Source organism: Acanthaster planci, linkage group LG10 (assembly GCF_054643075.1).
Source record: "Acanthaster planci isolate LZ-2023a linkage group LG10, COTS_SCS, whole genome shotgun sequence".
NCBI classification, from domain to species: domain Eukaryota; kingdom Metazoa; phylum Echinodermata; class Asteroidea; order Valvatida; family Acanthasteridae; genus Acanthaster; species Acanthaster planci.
Window position 1 is genome coordinate 18,294,874 of NC_141786.1, and position 19,156 is coordinate 18,314,029.

At 42.2% G+C, this 19,156-nt stretch overlaps 2 protein-coding genes across 6 annotated transcripts in view; both read right to left on the minus strand.

Moving 5' to 3' along the window:
• Positions 1-563: 563 nt before the first annotated feature.
• LOC110989463 (uncharacterized) lies at positions 564-14,124 on the minus strand. Its single transcript, XM_087142546.1, has 16 exons — positions 13,830-14,124; positions 13,529-13,576; positions 12,981-13,078; positions 11,961-12,243; positions 11,293-11,346; positions 10,146-10,243; positions 9,549-9,831; positions 8,301-8,354; positions 7,491-7,588; positions 7,054-7,357; positions 6,059-6,387; positions 4,541-4,683; positions 3,982-4,245; positions 3,163-3,268; positions 2,432-2,624; positions 564-1,714 (listed from the first exon to the last, which is right to left on the minus strand). The coding sequence occupies exons 1-16, from the start codon at positions 13,939-13,941 to the stop codon at positions 1,551-1,553; spliced, it is 2,631 nt and encodes an 876-aa protein (XP_086998672.1). The 5' UTR covers positions 13,942-14,124; the 3' UTR covers positions 564-1,550.
• Positions 14,125-15,010: 886 nt separating this feature from the next.
• The window catches only part of LOC110989457 (scavenger receptor cysteine-rich domain-containing protein DMBT1-like), a 28,766-nt gene continuing 24,620 nt past the window's right edge, over positions 15,011-19,156 (minus strand). For 4 of the 5 annotated variants that reach the window (XM_087142545.1, XM_087142541.1, XM_087142544.1 and 1 more), the window contains 2 exons: positions 18,097-18,289; positions 15,011-16,888 (listed from right to left, as the gene is read on the minus strand). In XM_087142545.1, the coding sequence (XP_086998671.1) occupies positions 16,725-16,888; positions 18,097-18,289 (357 nt within the window). In that variant the 3' untranslated portion in view covers positions 15,011-16,724. The remainder of the gene's footprint in view (positions 16,889-18,096; positions 18,290-19,156) is intronic. The other variant, XM_087142542.1, reaches the window with a different exon arrangement.

Genomic DNA, 19,156 nt, shown 5'->3' on the forward strand with positions numbered 1-19,156 from the left:
TACGACTGGCGTTTAACTGCTTCTGTAAAGCCACTGCTAAAGGCCGTGATCTTAAACCTGCAGTGGCAGAAACGAAGGGGGTGCTAGGGGACCCCACGCCGCCCCATAGGAAATTTGAAGATCAAAGAAATAATAGTATTTAATTAATAAGATATTGCGTGCTCCTAAGTACAAGACACAGCTCCCCACCCACGCTTGCAACTCTGCAGGTGGCAGATAGTCATGTCCTTTTACCTTGCGAGTTTCTCTGACCATATATGCATATAAACCAAAAAAACGGGCAACTTCACTTGGCGACAGTTTATTTTTAAACTTTTATGTTCTCCTGGGCGGCCCACTGTGTCTTTTGTTTGTCATCTTGTATGTGGAATTGCCCGAATGAATATCTTAAAATTAAGAACTACACCCCAGAAACACAGGGGCGTAGCTAGGATTTCACGGGGGTGGGCATAAAGGGGGCACCCGCATCTTATGGGGGAACCAGCTTTCAGTGGTGTGGTTTTTGGGGCAAGATTTTGTAAGTCTAGTTCGACGGTATACATTCATCCGGTTTTTTTCTGCAAAAATAAGGAACGGTAAGTTTGCTACAAGGTTCACACAAACTTGTAATTGTATTTTATCAGAGAAATCAAAGACCTAAGCAAAACCGTAATCTTACAAATGCTATGCCTCTCATTAATTCTTGCAATGTTGATAATTAAACAGACAATTACTCTGTAATTTAGATGATTTATGCAACAACTTGACAGCAAACTGCAGCCATCATGAATCGGTATTATTTTTGGCAAATTGCCATTACTCCTAGCTTTTCTTTACAGCCCCATTGACAACGACGTAAAAAATGTGCCAGAAACTGAGGGTTGGGGAGAGGGAAATTTGAAAAGCTGCATCTGTACGACACTAGGGGGCGGCGTTGCTGAAAGGGACGTAAATGATACACCTTATATTTATATACTTTTTGTACTACGGGAGTCAAATTCAAGCTTACAGTCGACTAGATGCAGTCTAAGTAAATATACTGACATGATTTTGAAAACCTTACACTCGAAAACAATATTTGTGGTGAACAGAAAATTGAAAAAGGAGAAAGAAATGCACTTCTATTTAATTTCTATCCATGAAAATAGTTTCTTTCTTGATTTGCTGACGTTTTAAAGAGAAGATCAGAATGCTCCGAGTCCACAAAATGACCAATTTATTTGAAATTTAGAACGCAGTTTACAAACCGTGATGCCATGCAGAAAAAAACAAATGTGCGTTTTACAAAGCTGATCGAGTTAGAGAGCAATCCAATGTAAATCTATCTAGAATAACCCCTTTGCTCTGTCAAGTTTGAAAACTCGGCACAATTAGTTCTGGTCCAGGCTGTTCAAATATCGTCTAATTGGTTAGTTATTTCCAAAAAGCGATGTTTAAAGTTGTTCCTTGTCTAAAAGCAGTCGTTCTGTCATACTTAAGTGACTGCTGATGGTTGAAGGTTTGTACCATCATTTCTTGTCCACGTCTATTGCTACAATGAGAAAAGCCAAAACTAAGAGGCATCGGGAGTGTTATTCGGGGTCGTTCAAGGCCAACGGTGCGTACATGTCTATGCGTTTACTGCGCTTTTTCATGACAGCAACCAGTGTGCCGAGTACCAGCACACAGCCGACCGATAGACAGACGGTCGTCAGAAGGATTGGCTGCTGGACGGATGACGATCCCGAAGAAGCTTCTGGGGAAAAGAAAATATAATTCTTTGTGAGTTATCCTTTCCCATGTGGAATGCAGTCAGCAAGAAATGAGAAGGTGATGGAAAACTGAAAAAAGAAATAGATCTGATGCAATCCCAATCAAGGAACTAAACAGGCGCGGATCCAGGGGTTTGGGGGTCGACCCCCTTAAAATATAACAGATTAAATAATGAGTATAATGACAAAAATAACTAACGTGAGGGCACAAATACCATTGTACACAACGTGTGACATGTAATGTTTCATCATTGTTTCTGCTGGTCTGCAAAATATGAAACATTACCCAAATCTCCGGCCTGATCACGATCTCCCCCCCCCTGAAATAATTACTGGATCCGCCCCTGCTGAGCTGAAGTTTGCCTGTGGCCCCGTTTAGCAAAACCCGTTAGGCTCCATAAAATCTTGCTTCAGTCCAGCTTTGCCCAGACAAGTTAAACCAGTTCTAACCCAGTCAAGGAAAACTCAACTCAGCCTGACCCAGTCTGGTATTGGCGTACAGCTGGGCCGGCCGATCCAGATGCAAAGTTTTACAATGACTTTATTTGGGAAGGGGGTGACCGAAGCAAGATACTTTAAGAACCCTGGTCAGTGGTCGCCCAAACCTTGCCTGGTCAACTTCAGTCTAATCGACCGCCATACTATCTACCTTGTCAAAAACTGTCACACCCATCAACCCATAGTCAGGTTCCTCTCCTTACCTTTGTCTCCTTCCTTTGCCAGTGATATGGGTCCTTGTGTGATGGGGTAAACATGGGAACCAGACATGGTGGATCTAGCATGCCGTTTATGCATGTTCAGCAGAGATCTCACATCACCGGCTGGACATCCCACGGCACAGCGCGAGTCAGGATCGCTAGCGTTGCAGAGAATCATGTCGCAGTGAACGTACACCTGTAAGGCAGAAGACATTTTCATGCAGCCGGATTACAAATCCCCTGCATGTTTTTATGATTCTGTAATCGCCATTTAATCAAAGTAGAAAATAATTAGAAATTTGTTTATTTCGGTTCCAGTTGTATTGTTTCACTTTTAGCCATTTTGTGGTATTCAAAATATTTTAAGTTCATTCATCCATCAAGCTTAGCCATTCTCCTCATAATGCATTAGCATGGCACCAGCTGGTCTGGAAATAAACCATTTCGGTTTCGCCTCACCCTCTCCTGTCACAAGTCTACAACTCCTCTTCCAAATCTCCTCAACATAACCATGCAGGGTCTCAATTACAGCGACAAGCCTTTGCGGTAAACAACCTTCTTTGCTATTTTCAACCTATTGCTAGTTAAAAGTTGCCGGTACAGCACTTGCGATAACAAAGTACAGTGGCCTACTTCCGAAGGAAGTAATTAATACTCCACGACAGTGCGCTGTTATTTCCCCCTGTTGTTTTGAAGTGGAGTTCATTCCCAGGATATCAGATGTATATACCTACCACTGGTTGGGGTAGGGTATCCATGAATGCAAAGACTTCGACCTGAAAGCGTTGAACGTGCGGATCGTACGATGGATGGAACACCAATGTGTAATCCTTAATGCACCTGTAGGGAAATAAGTTTCAAAGGTCCGACCATTCCTTTTACCAGTAACTCAATCAGAATTATTTGACTTCCCCTAAGGTAACATCATCGGCTTAGCTAATATAATTTTAGGCAACCTGCATTATTACAACAGGTTGAACGCATCGCGTACGCAAAACACCCTAAAAACGTACATATGGAAAGACGCCAGCAACGACTATAGTTGGGCCTACAGTTCAACCAACGTTGCCCGAGCGTTTGCGGGTTTGGATCTACCATCCGAAGATCATGGAACCAGACCCTGGGGCATGGTTGCATCATCGGTTTTTATCAAACAACCTATTTCATTCTCCAAGACGGAGGGATCGAATCATTCACGTAAGTATAGTTTGGGATTATCATTGGGCATATAATGGTGAGAGTTGCAGCTTGGGCCGTGTCCGAAACGGGCTTCCAGAGCTACGGCTAGGTCTATTGTCTACGCGTCTCCACGCATTTCCAATGGAGCCAACACCTAGACCTAGCTCTAGACAAGAGATTCGGATGCAGCCTTAGTCAACGGCGAGCCACGATCACATATACTCCACGAATAGCCGACTGGGGCGTTTAAGTGTGACTTTGTGATTACGCGTGCACTTGTTCAAAAGAAATTCATCAAGGATCAAGTAGTTGTGCCCTCACAGAGCCCATCGCAGCACCCTCCTGTGTGCTCTCACAGTGTTCATTAACCTCACCCGTTTTGGATGAAAGTGTAACGATGAAAGTCGTTTGAGTTGGAAGTCGGCGTCGCGCGGCACGTCTGGAGAAACAACTCTAGGCCCGGCTCACTCCACGTGCGAGCCTCGAAGTACAATGTGTCGCCCATCTTGAAGTCGACAGGGTAGTCAGCTGGGAGGTAGGGCGTGGCGTAGTCGTTGGTGCGGTAAAGGCCTAGAGAAAAGTTGAAGGAGCCAAACTCTTCTTCATAGTATGTGATCTTGGAGGTATCAGGACGGAAGCTGAAGACAGAAATTGAAATTGGTGTCATCATCTGGGTGAAAATACCAAACATTTTTAAAGGTATTAATTAGAAATGTCAAAGGGGTCTGAGGTTCTAACTTTGCCCGGTTCCCCGCAACCCCCCTTTACATCCTTTCTGGGTTCACACTGCATCGGACTGGTATCCTTATATCTGGTCCTTGAGTTCTCATTATACCTAGTTCGCTACAGTCCATGCAAGTCCATTTCTCATTGGACTAGAATTTTAGCATCTTGGACTAAGGTTCCAACTCGGTCCTCTTCTCTGCAACTCACCTTAGTTCAGCCATACCTTCCAAGTCCATAATGCATTGGACTGGAATCTCAATATCGCGGTCTCGTGTTATAACACCGCCCGGCTCCACAGGGACAGCCTCGTCATGAATGACATTGAAAAAGATCACATTATCGCCTCGAACCTGAAAGAGAACACAATAAGAGACATTTAAATGCAACTGCGTTGTTGTCAGGTTCACTACTTTTATTCGGTGATAAATCTTTACAATGCCAACATTTGACAGTCAACAGACCTCAAACCCCCGAAACTTAACAATAAGAATAATGGCTTAAGCTTAAGATAGCAAAACGTTTTGGTAAAGTGTTAGCCAAGTACTTTACACCAACTATATAGACCAGTGTCCAAAGTAGCAATAAGCCATGTGTTATACTACTTATAGGAATGAGGTCGTAGGTGCTAGTTCTGTTGAACAACATCCACAGCAGCAAGATTATAGTCCTAGTAGATTGAAATGATGGATGAAGTTCCCATCCACAGCGGCAATGTTACTCTACTGATACATTAAGCTCGTGGGTGCTAGTTTTGGACATCGGAAGCAGTTGAGATCATGTGTGTTGCCTAGTTTTGGACATCGGAAGCAATTGAGATCATGTGTGTTGCCTAGTTCTGTACATCGGAAGCAATTGAGATCATGGGTCCTAGTTCTGGACATCGCAAGTAATTGAGATCATGGGTCTAGTTCTGGACATCGCAAGTAATTGATCATGGGTCTAGTTCTGGACATCGGACACAAAAGAGATCATGGGTCGTAGTTCTGAACATCTGAAGCAATTGATATCATAGGTTCTAGTTCTGGACATTGGACGCAATTGAGATCACTGGTCCTAGTTCTGGATATCGGACGCAATTGAGATCACTGGTCCTAGTTCTGGAAATTGGATGCAATTGAGATCACTGGTCCTAGTTCTGGATATCGGATGTAATAGAGATTATCATGGGTGCTATAATTCTGGACCTCAGTACCGCAGCAATTGAGATCAATTGCTAGTTCTCGACAACATATACATGTACGTTGTGTGCCTGGAAGAAGGACGTAAGCGCTTACACCCTTTTGCTGAGAAGTATAATCACTGCAAAAGAACTTTTCTGGCAAAAGGACGTATGTGTGCAACTGTTTTGATTTAATGAAGTATAAAGATTTCTTTGCAAAAAAGTTTTAAAGAAATTTCCCAAGTAGTTTGATAAGTTGTTCGAAGGTGGCTTATTGTACAGCCTGTGTTGATTTTGTAGTAAATTCTACCCTTTTCACTAAATAAAGAGTGTGTTTCTCCGAATAGCTTAGTACTAATTCCTTTGAAAATCGCTAAAAGTTGGATCATGATTCGATCCTGTGACGGATGGCAGGCTTGCAGTCTGAGAATATTGGACTAATTATATCTCTCAATTAAACCTATGCAGTTGATTTGAGCGGATCTTCTGTCAGAATTCTGCAATGTGATACCGTTTTCCACCAAAAACCATGCCAAGTTCGGTAGAAAAATGTTGCCTGTGTGTACCTCCATGAATGTCCCACATCGGTCATAGGTTGTCGCAATCTTGATGTGGGTGGCGTTGTGGTGTCTGCCAACACACGCCGGGTCCAGGAAATGCAAATGAGACGCCAAAGCATCACCAATCACAGACCGGGGAATGAAGACAGCCATGCCAGAGACGGAACAGTCCATTGATGGCAAGAGGGGTGGGGTGGTGATAACACGCGAGGGTGAAGTCACTTCCACTGGCTCCGTCGCACCTTCAGTGGGCAGGTTCCTTATCGTAATATCTGAAGAGGTTGTGATCCAATCTCCCCATTCCTCTGTGCTATATGTTCGGGCCCCTGCAGTGGCTGCGTGATCCAGAAAACGGGAATCTCGTTAACTGTACACCTGGAAGCATTGCAGTGGTTGTACTCAAGTTTGTCCGTACGCGTGCCTTAATGTTGGGTATGACACCTATTATCTTTTTCTTTTTCCTTCTTTTGGGGGTGGGGATTCTGCAACGGTTAATATTTTTCACAACTGGAAGTCGTGCCATATACCAATTGAATCTCTCTATTTCCCATTTTTTAAAATACAAAATCAGGCATTCCGATAGAAAATTTTATTCCACAAAGCCTTTATGATGGATCATGAGTATACGTACATAAATAAATATACTGACTTGGTATTGACCATAGACTGTAGACAAAATACTTCTGGTGCCCAACTCCTCTGTCTAAAAATGTGCTCAGTATATAGTGATACAAACTTTGTATCGCATGCTCTATGTATCTAGATTATGGACTTGATTCTTGATATATAGGTACATGAGTGTAGTCAATTAAGTAACGTTGTAAAATCTGACAACCTCAATTCAGATGCATGACATTTTAATCCAACCATGATCTTTCTCAAGGTTAATTTACAGCTTTATCTAAACATCAGCCCCTCAAATTTTTATCCGTCATGTCACCGTCATCAAGAGGTGCAGCAGCTGTTAAATGTTACGCGTCTGAAATACCGGTACTACTCACTTCGTAAGTGATCATCAAAGACTACCCTGTAAAAATAAGGATCGTTGACGGCAGCTGATGGAAGATGACAAGGGTCTGGTCCTCTTACTACGCCTTCATCGAGTAGGACGTAATACTCATACCCAAGGGGAATATGTCCCTGCAAAAAGTCTGTAAATGTAACTTGTAGTGTGTCAGGTGAAGGGAAGTTTACGAAGTCAGGATACGAGACGTGAATTCCGAATGACCAGCCCGGCCCACTACTGCTTCGAATGATCCGGATGCGAGGTTCCGGAACACCAGGGATCACTTGTCCAAGTGTTACCTGAAAGTTCAATTCATTTGTGATTTAGAGGACTTTGAAATCCTTGGAATGACTCATCTACTGATAAGATGCCATACGTCAAAACAGACTCTAAAAATTAAGTGTTTGCAAAAAGCTCTTGTTAATTACTCACATTTTGGTCAAACCTGATATTGAATATCCATTTAGAGTCGGCAGGTATCCTGTTGACAGTCGCATTGGGCCAAACATGAAAAGCTAAAGGAGGGGACACTGAAAAACATAATTCGTCAAGTTATCACAATAGCGCTAGTACGGGTACAGGTTTATTGGCATGTAAAATGAAAACTATTAGTTTGGGAAGTAGTTGAGTGGCAATTTTCTCTGAATAAGAGGACAAATCTGCACTGTCAAACCAGCCTCCCAATAATTTCATGTTTAACCTCAACATAAAGAAATATGACAAACTATTGGATTTTTAAGAATTTTTTTTGCTCCAACCTATAATCTCGTGAACTCCATACATTAGCAAGAACCTAAGCACTGCATTATTATACCAGAAGTTATAGTCTGGTGACGCTCTAGGGCACATATGTAACTTTCCAGTCGCTTAATTGTGTTGTCAAATCTGTTAATTACAGCTACAGTAGGATTTGTCTGGGGAGCAGAATGAAGAGCCAATTACCACGAAGGGAGGAAACAGGTACGAACCAAGGCTTACATTGTTCAAAGCAAATATTTATTTGAAATGTTTCGACAGTGTTGCAATTGGGACACACGAATTTGACATAAAGAAATCGATACATGTAGCTTTAGGCGTTCTCTATGTATTAAGGGAAAGTTAGAGTGTAGGGTGAAAGCTGCGCTTAGCCTATTTCTGACAGATTAGTGTCTGGGAGAGCGGTATTTGGTACGTTTGGGTTCACTAAGTTCATGGTCTGTTAAGAACTCCAGGTTGAAATGCTCAGAAAGAAAATCCTCTTACCAACACTAGAGCAGTAGTCAGCCGGAGTTGTCGCGATCGGTGACTCGTCAGTGCCTACACAAGGAATGCACAACGCAAACAAACAATTTAGCGGTAAATGTCGTCGGGTATGACGGGACTAAACTTTAAACGTGTAATATACAGTTTGGCATACATACAAGGACCAAAGCGCAGTGTCGTATTCAGCGGGGAGGGGTTGGCTGACGGATTAAAAAAAAATGTTTCATAGATTAGATGGTAATTGGTAAAATTACTTCTCAAATATTAGCACCAAAAATATAAGAAAACAACACTATGAAATAAAGCAAGGATGAGGGGACCACAAGTAAGGCTTTTGATTTTTTTTCTTTCCAAACATCATGTTGAAGGAGCCCAGAGAATTCCCCCACCCACAGACCAAACATCAAGTGAATTTGAAATATACACGGAAACCATGATATACTGTAAAGTTCAGCTGTGACAGCCATATGACAGTTATTATCCATATAAGTTACTCAAAGAGTAGCTGCCTATGTGTTGGGTTCAGTTTTACAACGTTTGGAACACTGTAAAACTGCGACACTCAATGTTCCAACAAATTTTTCGTGGGGTGGACCTTGGGTAAGTGGGTGAGTGTTTAGTTTTTAGTTGGTTTTTTTTAACGAAATCCCCCTTTTTGGTTCGTATCTGGAAAACATGTCCACTACTACTACTACCACTATCATCAATTTATAACTATTTCGTTTATAAACAGTTACAAATCGATTTTACAAATCTTTGTACCACGATCTCTATTATAATTATAGACCACATCTATCGATGCGTAACGAATAGTTTATGTGATGGTGGTCAAGTGGTAACATTAAATGTAAAACTAAAGGGGGTTCTGACATTTTGATCATAATCGAGATAAATCCTCAAAGGCAAAATTAAGAATGTGTCTTCTTGAATGCACCAGGTCCATCTCTACCTAGTGACTTCCATATTTCAGCATACTGTCGGCAATGACAGATCTAGGCCAAAATATGTGGAAACTCGTTTTCACGTAACCTTTAAGGCCATTCGTGAGAATAATTTGGGGGATTTACGCTTTGGGTTCAGAAAGAGAAGTGAGAAGAGGGAAAATTCGCCTTTTTTGGATTCTTTTTAAACTGCTAATTTTTGGGGCTCTTTTTTTTGGGGGGGGCGATGAACACAGTCCCATTGCCTGTGGATATTTTGTTTACCAGCAGCGTCTGTTTTTTTTTACAATTCTGTAGTATTACTTACTTGGGAAGTGGCCATACACTACTCTGAAGAAATACGGATCATCAACAGCAACTGATGGGAGGTAACAAGGGTCGGGTCCCGTTACCACGCCTTCATCAAGTAGAACGTAATACTCCTGGCCAAGTGGCAAATGGAGCCTCTCAGTCTGTGGGATTACGACTTCCAAAGTGTCAGGAGTTGGGAAATTGTACCCGGGATTCCAGCCTGGAATTCCCACCGTCCATCGGCCACTGCTCGCGGAGTAGAAATAAATATACGCCGATGGTGACATCCTACTCATTACCTGAAAGTCGAATTCCACCGGGATTTACTTTATCTTCTAGTTCTTCCACAGGTTTTCTCGCACCGTCCGTCATGCATTTTGGTGATGATTTGCATGAGATAAACGACAGTGAACAAAGTGCTTTTAAGGGCAGACATCATTTAGTGGTTAGAGTGTCTCATACATAAAAAGAACATAATCCCTTGAATGTGTAAATGGATTGAAAAGTCACAGTTGTGGAGACATTGCAAAGCTGAAAAAAAAACTGAAAAGACCTCATTACCTAGAGAAGGCTGAGAATAATGAAACTCGCTGAAAACAACTTTTATACTTACGTTTTGGTCGAACTTGATACGGAACGCCCAGCTGGAATCTGCAGGTATGGTGTTGATGGTAGCATTGGGCCAAACACCAACAGCGACAGGAGGGGAGGCTACGAAGGTTAAGAAGGGAATTTGTTCGTTTACCAAACAGTGCTACGATGGTTGGAGGGGGACGTTGTCTCTCACTGAACTTGAGGGTAGAAGTCGTATCAGTAGGCCTACTGCAGTATTGCATTTTATGTTCAAAACATTACATTAAGAGTTCCTAATGTCTAAAAATTGGTTAGGAGATTTGTTGAAAATAATGTACGTGCACTACGCTAGGCCTACCTGTACAGATAAAACAAAGTTTGGAACATCTTTTTGTTTCAAGGCCCCAGACTTTGCCATAACCATGCCACTGCCGAGAGGACTTACTCAATCCACGATCTCAGCTAAGCCTATTCATGATTTTATTTTGTCACTAATAGGCCGATACAACCTCAGCCACAAACTATATGAAAAATACAGGTTTATTACATGTGATGTATCACCCTTAAGGTAGTCGTTTCATTTGTTTCACTGAGTTCAATAATCGATTAACAAGATTGCAACAAAATCAGTAATAAAATTCGTGCTAATTTTTCCATTTTCCAGAAACTTTTTATGAAGAAACAATCCAGTTTTTAATTCGAAGTCTGCATTGGAATTAGTTTTGTCAAATATACAACAGTCTCAGTATTCAAGTTTTATCACAAGAATCCAGCACGAACACGGCTAAACTCTCCTCTATTAAATCCACGTGCCCCCACAGCATTTCTCTTGAAATGCAGTTGCAGCATATTTTCTTGTGGGGCCTCCTTGAAAAAATGTGTGCACCCCTGGGTCCCCCGGACATTTAGCCATATAGTTACGCCACTTTCAATATCACGATCAAGAAAATATTATAACAGGGAACTAGTTACATCTTGAAAAAGGTACGAGGTGGGAAAGGCTGGGGTAAAGGCTGTCAAGCTGCTCTTAACAAGACAACTCAACAACATTTTATGAAAACATTTTTCCCTGTATCATAGTGTCATTTAGAACCTCCGCACGACAGAAATGGAAGTCTGGAAAGGCAGTACAGGATGGGTCGTTAAGACTCATGAGAAATGTTTGGAAAGAAACTAAACTCTCTTACCAACACTGGCGCAGTCTACTGGTGATGGTGGAGTGGTTGCTGCTTCAGTAGTGCCTACATGGAGAGTACGCAACCGCAAAAACATCTATCGGTCAAGTTCGTCAAGTAACCGATCCGACCTCAAATCAGATCCGATTAGAATGGTTCAGTTGGATTGGGATTAAAACTGTAGAATTTCGTTTCGATCTCATTGCAAATCTCATCATCATCATCCGACAAAAGATGACACGCCCATCCGTCAGGGTTGTCTTGTGTAAGGTCATCGAACTTTCACACATAATTACAAACTCCCATAATAGCTTAATAGAGAACAATCAAACTGTGTCAACTTCCGGTGGCTCTAATACTATCTCCGCATAGTGGGCGTGGTTTAATCCAAAATGACGTCACAACTACAAATGGGATAATGAAGTTATATCAGTGGATCACATTTACGTATACTTACAATAAATCGCTACTTGAGTGCTGTGAAATTTCAAAAACCTCAGGGGGCTTAACATTATCTCATCAGACTCTCCCCAAGATGAGATTCTGCTTTTATCGAAACTTCAGATTCTCAATCTAAACAGAGTCCTTCAGGTCACCGTACGTGTACATTGCTCATTGCAAGCTTACCTAAAGCACTTGTTGGTTTGCATTTCACACTAGCTAATCAGCTAAATACTTACTTGGTAAGTGACCATAGAATACTCTGTAGAAATACGGATCATCGACAGCGACTGACGGGAGATAACAAGGCCTTGGTCCTGTTACCACGCCTTCATCAAGTAGGACGTAATATTCTTGGCCAGTGACCATATTTTCCAGCAAATGATTTGGGACTACCACTTGCAGAGTGTCTGGAGCTGGAAAGTTGATGTTGTAAAGATTCCAGCCAGGAATGGAGAATGTCCATCTACCACTGCTGTAGTAGAACTTGATGTAGGCCGACGTCACTTGTCCGAGTAATACCTGAAAATTATTCGCTGATAATTTCCAAGATTGTACAAGGCACATATTTACCTCATTGCCCGTATTACGGGCTATTCACAACAGTGCGCCTCAGAGAGTTTGCAACGCGGTGACCAATCACAACGAGCGAAATCGGTAAAATCAATTCCTTGTGTTTTCGGGTTTGCTAAATGAATGTTCTACTTTAATTTGCATGATAGTTTCTCATGGATTACGATAGATACGAATTATTGAACCTAGATCCACCAGTAACACAATTGTTTTGTACTCAAAGCCGTCGTGAATTATGCAGGGTCTTTAAATTGGTGGAAATATTTACACCATTTTAATTAAAATAGGACATATTTTTTCACTGATAGTGCACTTATAATATTAAAGATAGCTCTCATACATAGAGATGAATTTGACGCTGAGAAGTATGATATAATTAACAACACTCTTTTACGTACGGTAGACATTCTTATTGTCATAGAAAGCCGGTATCGGACAGGCCAGGGTTAACTCGGTCCAAACTCCATTAAAAGCTGACAAAACCAGCAGCGACGTTGTTGGGTGACTGAGGTGCATTTTCAAGGGACACACTCGGGCCCTTATTTTATGGACTGATAATCACCATATGTATTTCTGAGTTGGTGGCACACCGCGGGGGGGGGGTTATGGGGAAAGACGTATCTCCATGCCCCCTCTTAGTTATGTCACTATGGAGACAAATTTGATCTTTGTGATTGATTACTCACGTTTTGGTCAAACTTGATATTGAAAATCCAGTCGGAATCAGCAGGTATCATGTTGACGGCAGCATTGGGCCACACGTCCACAGCGACAGGTGGGGATGCTGAGGTGATAGTTTGCATAGGGAAGGGAAAATATGATTTCTTTTGCCAAACGTGAGCACAGAACTCAACATTCTGACACGCAAATGATTTAATTTTATTAATAACATATACACAACCTCATCCTCAAAATTATGATTATGAAAGCCACAGGTTTAATATGTGTGTCTTACCACACGACAGGGTGAAGCCTACTTTGATTGATTTCAAATCAATACGAATAATATTAAGAAGAAGCACTGATGAAAATCATGTTTTATTATTTTTAGGTTAAAAAGTCTGTAATTAAAACGTTTCCTCACAAAGATCGGAATTTACAACGGCTGCAGTAATTTCACGTTTGTGAAGAAAAGGGCGTGTCTCAGTATTATTTAAATTTGATAAAAACCTCCACAAGATGAACATGAAAGAATCACAAAAGATGTCACTTGACAAATTGTGAACTCCCTCACCGGCAGTGGCGCAGTCCTCTGACAGAACTCTTGGTAGTTCTTCAGTGCCTGTAAATAACGCACCCCCAAAAACATGACTTGATGAGTAACAGTCCAAAGAAAATCATAAATTATTTTCTGACTGGTTCATTGCTCCCTTAGGTTTATGCATAAAATGTATAGCTTGTTTGACGTCCATACGCACAATGCATTGCGAACATCGAACAGGTTGGGGCGTACTTTGTAAGACATACCGTAAAATACCGAAAATTAGCAGGCGTCGAATTTCAACCAAAGAGAAATTTTCACGTGGGAAACTGACCTTGAAATCGATAATCATTTGTCGCCTTCCCTCTGAAATCAGTCGAACGAACCTGTCCAAAATATCCTTGAAGGAAAGGGACTAGAAGCAGGAGATGTAGGAAGCTTCCCATGGTAACGGGCGGACCGGAGCATTGCCTTCCAGCAAGCTAGGTTCTGAAAAGACCTCTGACAGATCCGTGAAGAACCCTGTTCATTTATGTGGTAGGCATGTCGCCTGTTATCGATTAACCCGGCACAGGTAGAAACAAATACAATTCATTCGGACACATACGAAAAAAAACATTTTACGAGAGGGATAGATGGGGGGGGGGCTATTTTACCATATCTTTCCAACAGCACATGAGCAAGAACACAACCTCTTCCTAAATATGGAAAGAAACCCAACCATTGGATTATTTTCTGGGACGGTGATCAAGTCCTACTATTTTGAAAACAGCTGCCAATTAATGGTTCAAACTTATTAGTTTGCAATTGGTATAGGGTCCCCCTCTAAAGAAAGAGTCTAGATATGAACGTTTCCAAATTAAAAGACGTCATTTGAGAGCCGTGTGAATCTTTCAAATGTGACATCCCGTGGAATACAGACAGCTGAACAAATAATCCTTGTGATCGGCGTGTCCGACTGCTCTCAAAAACCGATTAAAAAGAGGAGTCGGACACATTATGAAACAATGGTGACCTGTCTCCAGAGACAAAGCACTCAGAGGCATATAGGCCTAAAGGGACCTTTCTACTAACAGTAAGGCTGAAATGGACAAACTTCATGTTGTCCAGGTCTTCTGAAAGTAAATCAGATGTGAAGGTCCGCCGAGTCAGTTGAATTCAGACTTCAACAGTCATGACAAATATACATATAGGCCTACTTGAATACGAAAGTGCATAAAAGATCAACAACTGTGTGCTTGATGAAAGAAATCCTCTATAAGAGAGTATTATACCTCCCACGGCAAACTTAAGTCTGACGCAGACGATAACGAAACAGGCAAACGAAGCGAGATATGAGACGGAGAGAACCCTCCCGGCTTTGTGTTGGTCATCGTTTGGTTGGAATACGAGGAATTCTTTTAAGACATCTTGTGGGGATGTGTTAGGTAACAATTGTATAACAATTGGACATGTTGCAGGGGTTACCCCTCGGTCTCATTTCTTGCTGGATATTGAAACAGGCGAAACCGAATAATCACCGCTTTGACATGTTTTATTTTCCGTTACATTTCAGTTAAAAGCTCTCTGGATGGTTTGACCGAAAATGGAATGCTGCATTTATGGGCTGATAATCAAAAAAGGCCAAATTCAACAAACACTGCAGAAATGTCCAGATTGAACAGTAATTTCATTTGCAGTGAACAAGGATCTTCGATGGTACTCTGCATGGTGCTCTATAAAATATTGCCCTTTTAGTGAATACGCTACAGACACTCTAAGCTACCTCATTAATGTTCCCTGGGTGATCTGCAGAAGGTATCCTTGATTTGTTCGTTTGTGTCTGTTGTTTGAATGCGGAAAACTATCTGAATACTCAGATGTAATCGACGTTCTAGAGAGAGATTACAGGCGTCGCACTATAGAACTCTACCAAAATAGAAAGCACTCTTATTTTTAGGATTGTTTTTAAGATTTCAGGTCACTTGTGAAAAATCAGCCCTCTGTGTGGGTAGTTAAAATATGCTCCAGTTTTGCCATTCTGTTGCAAAACTTACTGTTGGTAACATTACAAACTGGTACCCTCGCGTCTTTTCGTACCAAGAATTAGATCCAAGAAGGATCTGCCTCGACAGGCGTAATTAAATTAGCTGAAAACCACTGCAAGTGAAAGCATCTCTCAAAGGTTCTGTTTACAGAAAGCAGTTTTGCTGGTACCAAAACTGGACACCAGCGAAAGTCTGGGTAAAATACAGAAAAAAAGACAAAAAAGGGGATGTAAGTATCTTAGCAGTTCTCTTATGTAAAGCCTGCAAGTCAGTAATTATCATAATCCACTTGCCCATATGCCATTGTTTTTCTGTTAGATTTTTCTACTAAGTTAATTTACTTATCTCTACTTAACGAATTAACAGCTTATAAGGCAAATCGATATTTCTGGAGTCTGGGAAAAATACCATAGGACAACTCTGTGACTTAATTCCATGAAGCGCTTACCAAGCTGTTTGGAATAGGACAATGTATATGAAAAAAAATCAAACTCAAAATAATAGGGTGCTACAAAGTGTTTCTCGAAGGCAAGAAAATCAAACAAATTGGTAAGTTACATTTTACAAAGTATTTCCACTGTGCTGCTCGATGCTACCTATCTGTGCTAAATATTATGACTCAACCTTACGCTTTGACAGTCATTTACTTGATTTGGTAACAAACTCACTATGCTGTCGTGGATATATCTCCGTTGTGTTGGTAGTGCTAATTTATAAAAAATACGAGAGCACATACTTGCTTTGCAACGGGAAGCCGGCTGGCATAGGCGTAAATCTGTAGTAAATTTCAAATCCAGCTGTGTTCACATGAATGCATCTGTGTTCTGATGCATCAATCAAGCCGATATGACATAATGAAGAAATGTGCAAGTAGTAATAGAATGAGCTTTCTTTTGTTCCATGTCAACAACCCAAAACTTTAAAACGGAGTTTTAAAGACTTCGTACCGAAATTCCTACACTGCATCTAGTATTCTAATTGGACATTTAATTTATTCCTTCTTGTTCTCATACTGTCCTACATAAAACTGAATTCAAACTGTTCGTGCCCAAGATGTTAGCGTGGAATAATAGGTTCTCCAAATCAGGAAACAAAGTAGGTGCTCTCGTAAATTTAATAAAACTAAACATTGTGGTCTAGTTGAACAAGTTCCAGTTTGATTCCAAGCAAAGGCCGAGTCCGATGTCAGCTACCCAATGGTTTTACTCTTCCACATCCATGGCCAATGGTTGGTACATGGCCAGGCGCTTACTGCGCTTGCGCATCATGACAACCAGTGTACCAAGTACCAGCACACAGCCAACCAACAGACAGACGGTTGTCAGAAGGATTGGCAGCTGGACGGACGACAGCCCTGAAGAGGCTTCTGGGGGGAAAAAAGAATGTAAATATTCACACCTTTCTAACGTTTACTAAATTGGAATAAAATTAATCAGTATTACGTAAGCAAAGTCCAAATGAACAGGCCCAACCAAGTTCTGTATAGACCAGCCCTCCTCAGTCTATTGCAACCCAGCCCAGGTAGCAAAGAAAGGTGACAAAGCCCAACCAACCCCAGCCCGACCAAACCAGGCCCCTATCACTCCAAGCCCAGACCGGTTGTGCAAGCCTGACCAGGCCCAGTCTAGTCCAGGCTAGCCAAACTGTCTCAAGCCTGACCAAACGCAGCCAAATCACCAAGCCAATCCGGCACAAGTGCAGCAAGCCTGACTCAGAGAACAGATAAACCAAATCAACCCCAGCCCGGCTTGGCAAGACCCTGCCCAGCCTAGCTCATCACACAACGAAAGCTATACCGATCCAATCACCTAGCCCAGCCTGACCCAACCCAACCATGCCCAGCTTGGCAAGACCCAGCCCAGCCTAGCTCAACACAACGAAACCCAGACCAATCCCGTCACCTAGCCCAGCCTGACCCAACCCAACCCAGCTTGGCAAGGCCCAGCCCAGCCTAGCTCAACACAACGAAACCCATACCAATCCAATCACCTAGCCCAGCCTGACCCAACCCAACCAAGCCCAGCTTGGCAAGACCCAGCCCAGCCTAGCTCAACACAACGAAACCCATACCAATCCAATCACCTAGCCCAGCCTGACCCAACCCAACCAAGCCCAGCTTGGCAAGACCCTGCCCAGCCTAGCTCATCACACAACGAAAGCTATACCGATCCAATCACCTAGCCCAGCCTGACCCAACCCAACCATGCCCAGCTTGGCAAGACCCAGCCCAGCCTAGCTCAACACAACGAAACCCATACCAATCCAATCACCCAGGCCAGCCCAGATTAGTAAGCCTGACCTAGCCCAGTCCCGTCACACCCAGCCCAGCCCTGCCCACCCCAGCCTAGCCAATCCCTGCCCCTTCCAAATCCACCCATTCTATGTCGCTCCTCTCAGTCTAGTCCCAGCTCAGTTTACTTTACCAATCAAAACTGAAGCAGATACTTGCTTAACAAGGGAAAGACAGATACCATACTTTGGGGAAAGCTAACCCCATGCCAACCCTGCCTAAACAAATCTACCCTTCAACTTTGCCCAGCCCTTCTCAACCTACAGTCAGGCTCCTCTTACTACCTTTGCCTCCTTCCTTTGCCAGTGATATGGGTCCTTGTGTGATGGGGTAAGCTCGGGAACCGGACAAGGTGGATCTAGCACGCCGTTTGTGCATGTTCAGCAGAGATCTGACATCACCAGTTGGACATCCTAGGGCACAGCGTGAGTCGGCATCGCTGGCATTGCAGAGAATCATGTCACAGTGAATGTACACCTGCAAGAAAAACAGGCCCCACGGATGAAAAGTCCTTCCTGACACTGCATTATGGGATTGCATGACATTTCTTGGGATTGGACGAAAAATAAACTCTGCATTAACAATAGGGGAAAAAGTACCAGTCAAATATCAATAATCTTTTTCTTCACGAGCCAGTATACGTCAATGAAGTTACAGACGAATTTGTAAAATACAAGACATATTTTATAACGTTAAAAAATCCTTAGAAAGCTCGCCAGAAGACAAAACATGACCGACAAATATCTTTTGCAAAAGGACACAATAACAACAGGCCAACAAATGAACGTGATTGGTCGATGCACAACAAATAAGCTTCAAATCCTGATTCTGATTGGTCAAAGTCCATGGCACAAACTTAATTCTAACAGAAGGGTTCCCCAATTTTTCAATTTCTGCTCATACGCTTTACAATGTAATTTTCCGGAATAACATTACCCCAAATTTCAAGGCAACACAGCGTGAAAAGTCGGCCTGATTTCGAGAACTTATGACACGAAAACTGATTAGTGTTTCCCTGTTCTTAAACAACTGTGTAACAGTCCCATGATGTACTGCAATAATAATACTAATGGATATTTATAAAGCGCACACATTCACCTCCAGAAAGGGACGCTCGTGGTGCTCCACGAAGAAAGAACAGACAGCAATACAAATGAATTTCACAAGACAGGATCATAAGCACGATTACTGGGGGATATTTATTGGGAGGTCACTCCACAGACGTGGGGCAGCTACACGAAATGATCCATCCCTCATGGTGCTAGTAAAACAAACATGATGACCTACGAATCCTCACCGTCTTATAGAGGCTGTATAAGAGGTAAATAATTCACAACGCATGAA

Excerpts from the sequence above, each read along its gene's own strand:
- LOC110989463 (XM_087142546.1), bottom strand. The coding sequence starts at position 13,941 with ATGGGAAGCTTCCTACATCTCCTGCTTCTAGTCCCTTTCCTTCAAGGA. Across the intron at positions 9,832-10,145 it reads GTATCAAGTTCGACCAAAAC|GTAATGAGTAGGATGTCACC; the intron begins GTAAGTATAAAA and ends TTCGACTTTCAG. Across the intron at positions 7,589-8,300 it reads TGACTACTGCTCTAGTGTTG|TGTCCCCTCCTTTAGCTTTT; the intron begins GTAAGAGGATTT and ends TATGTTTTTCAG.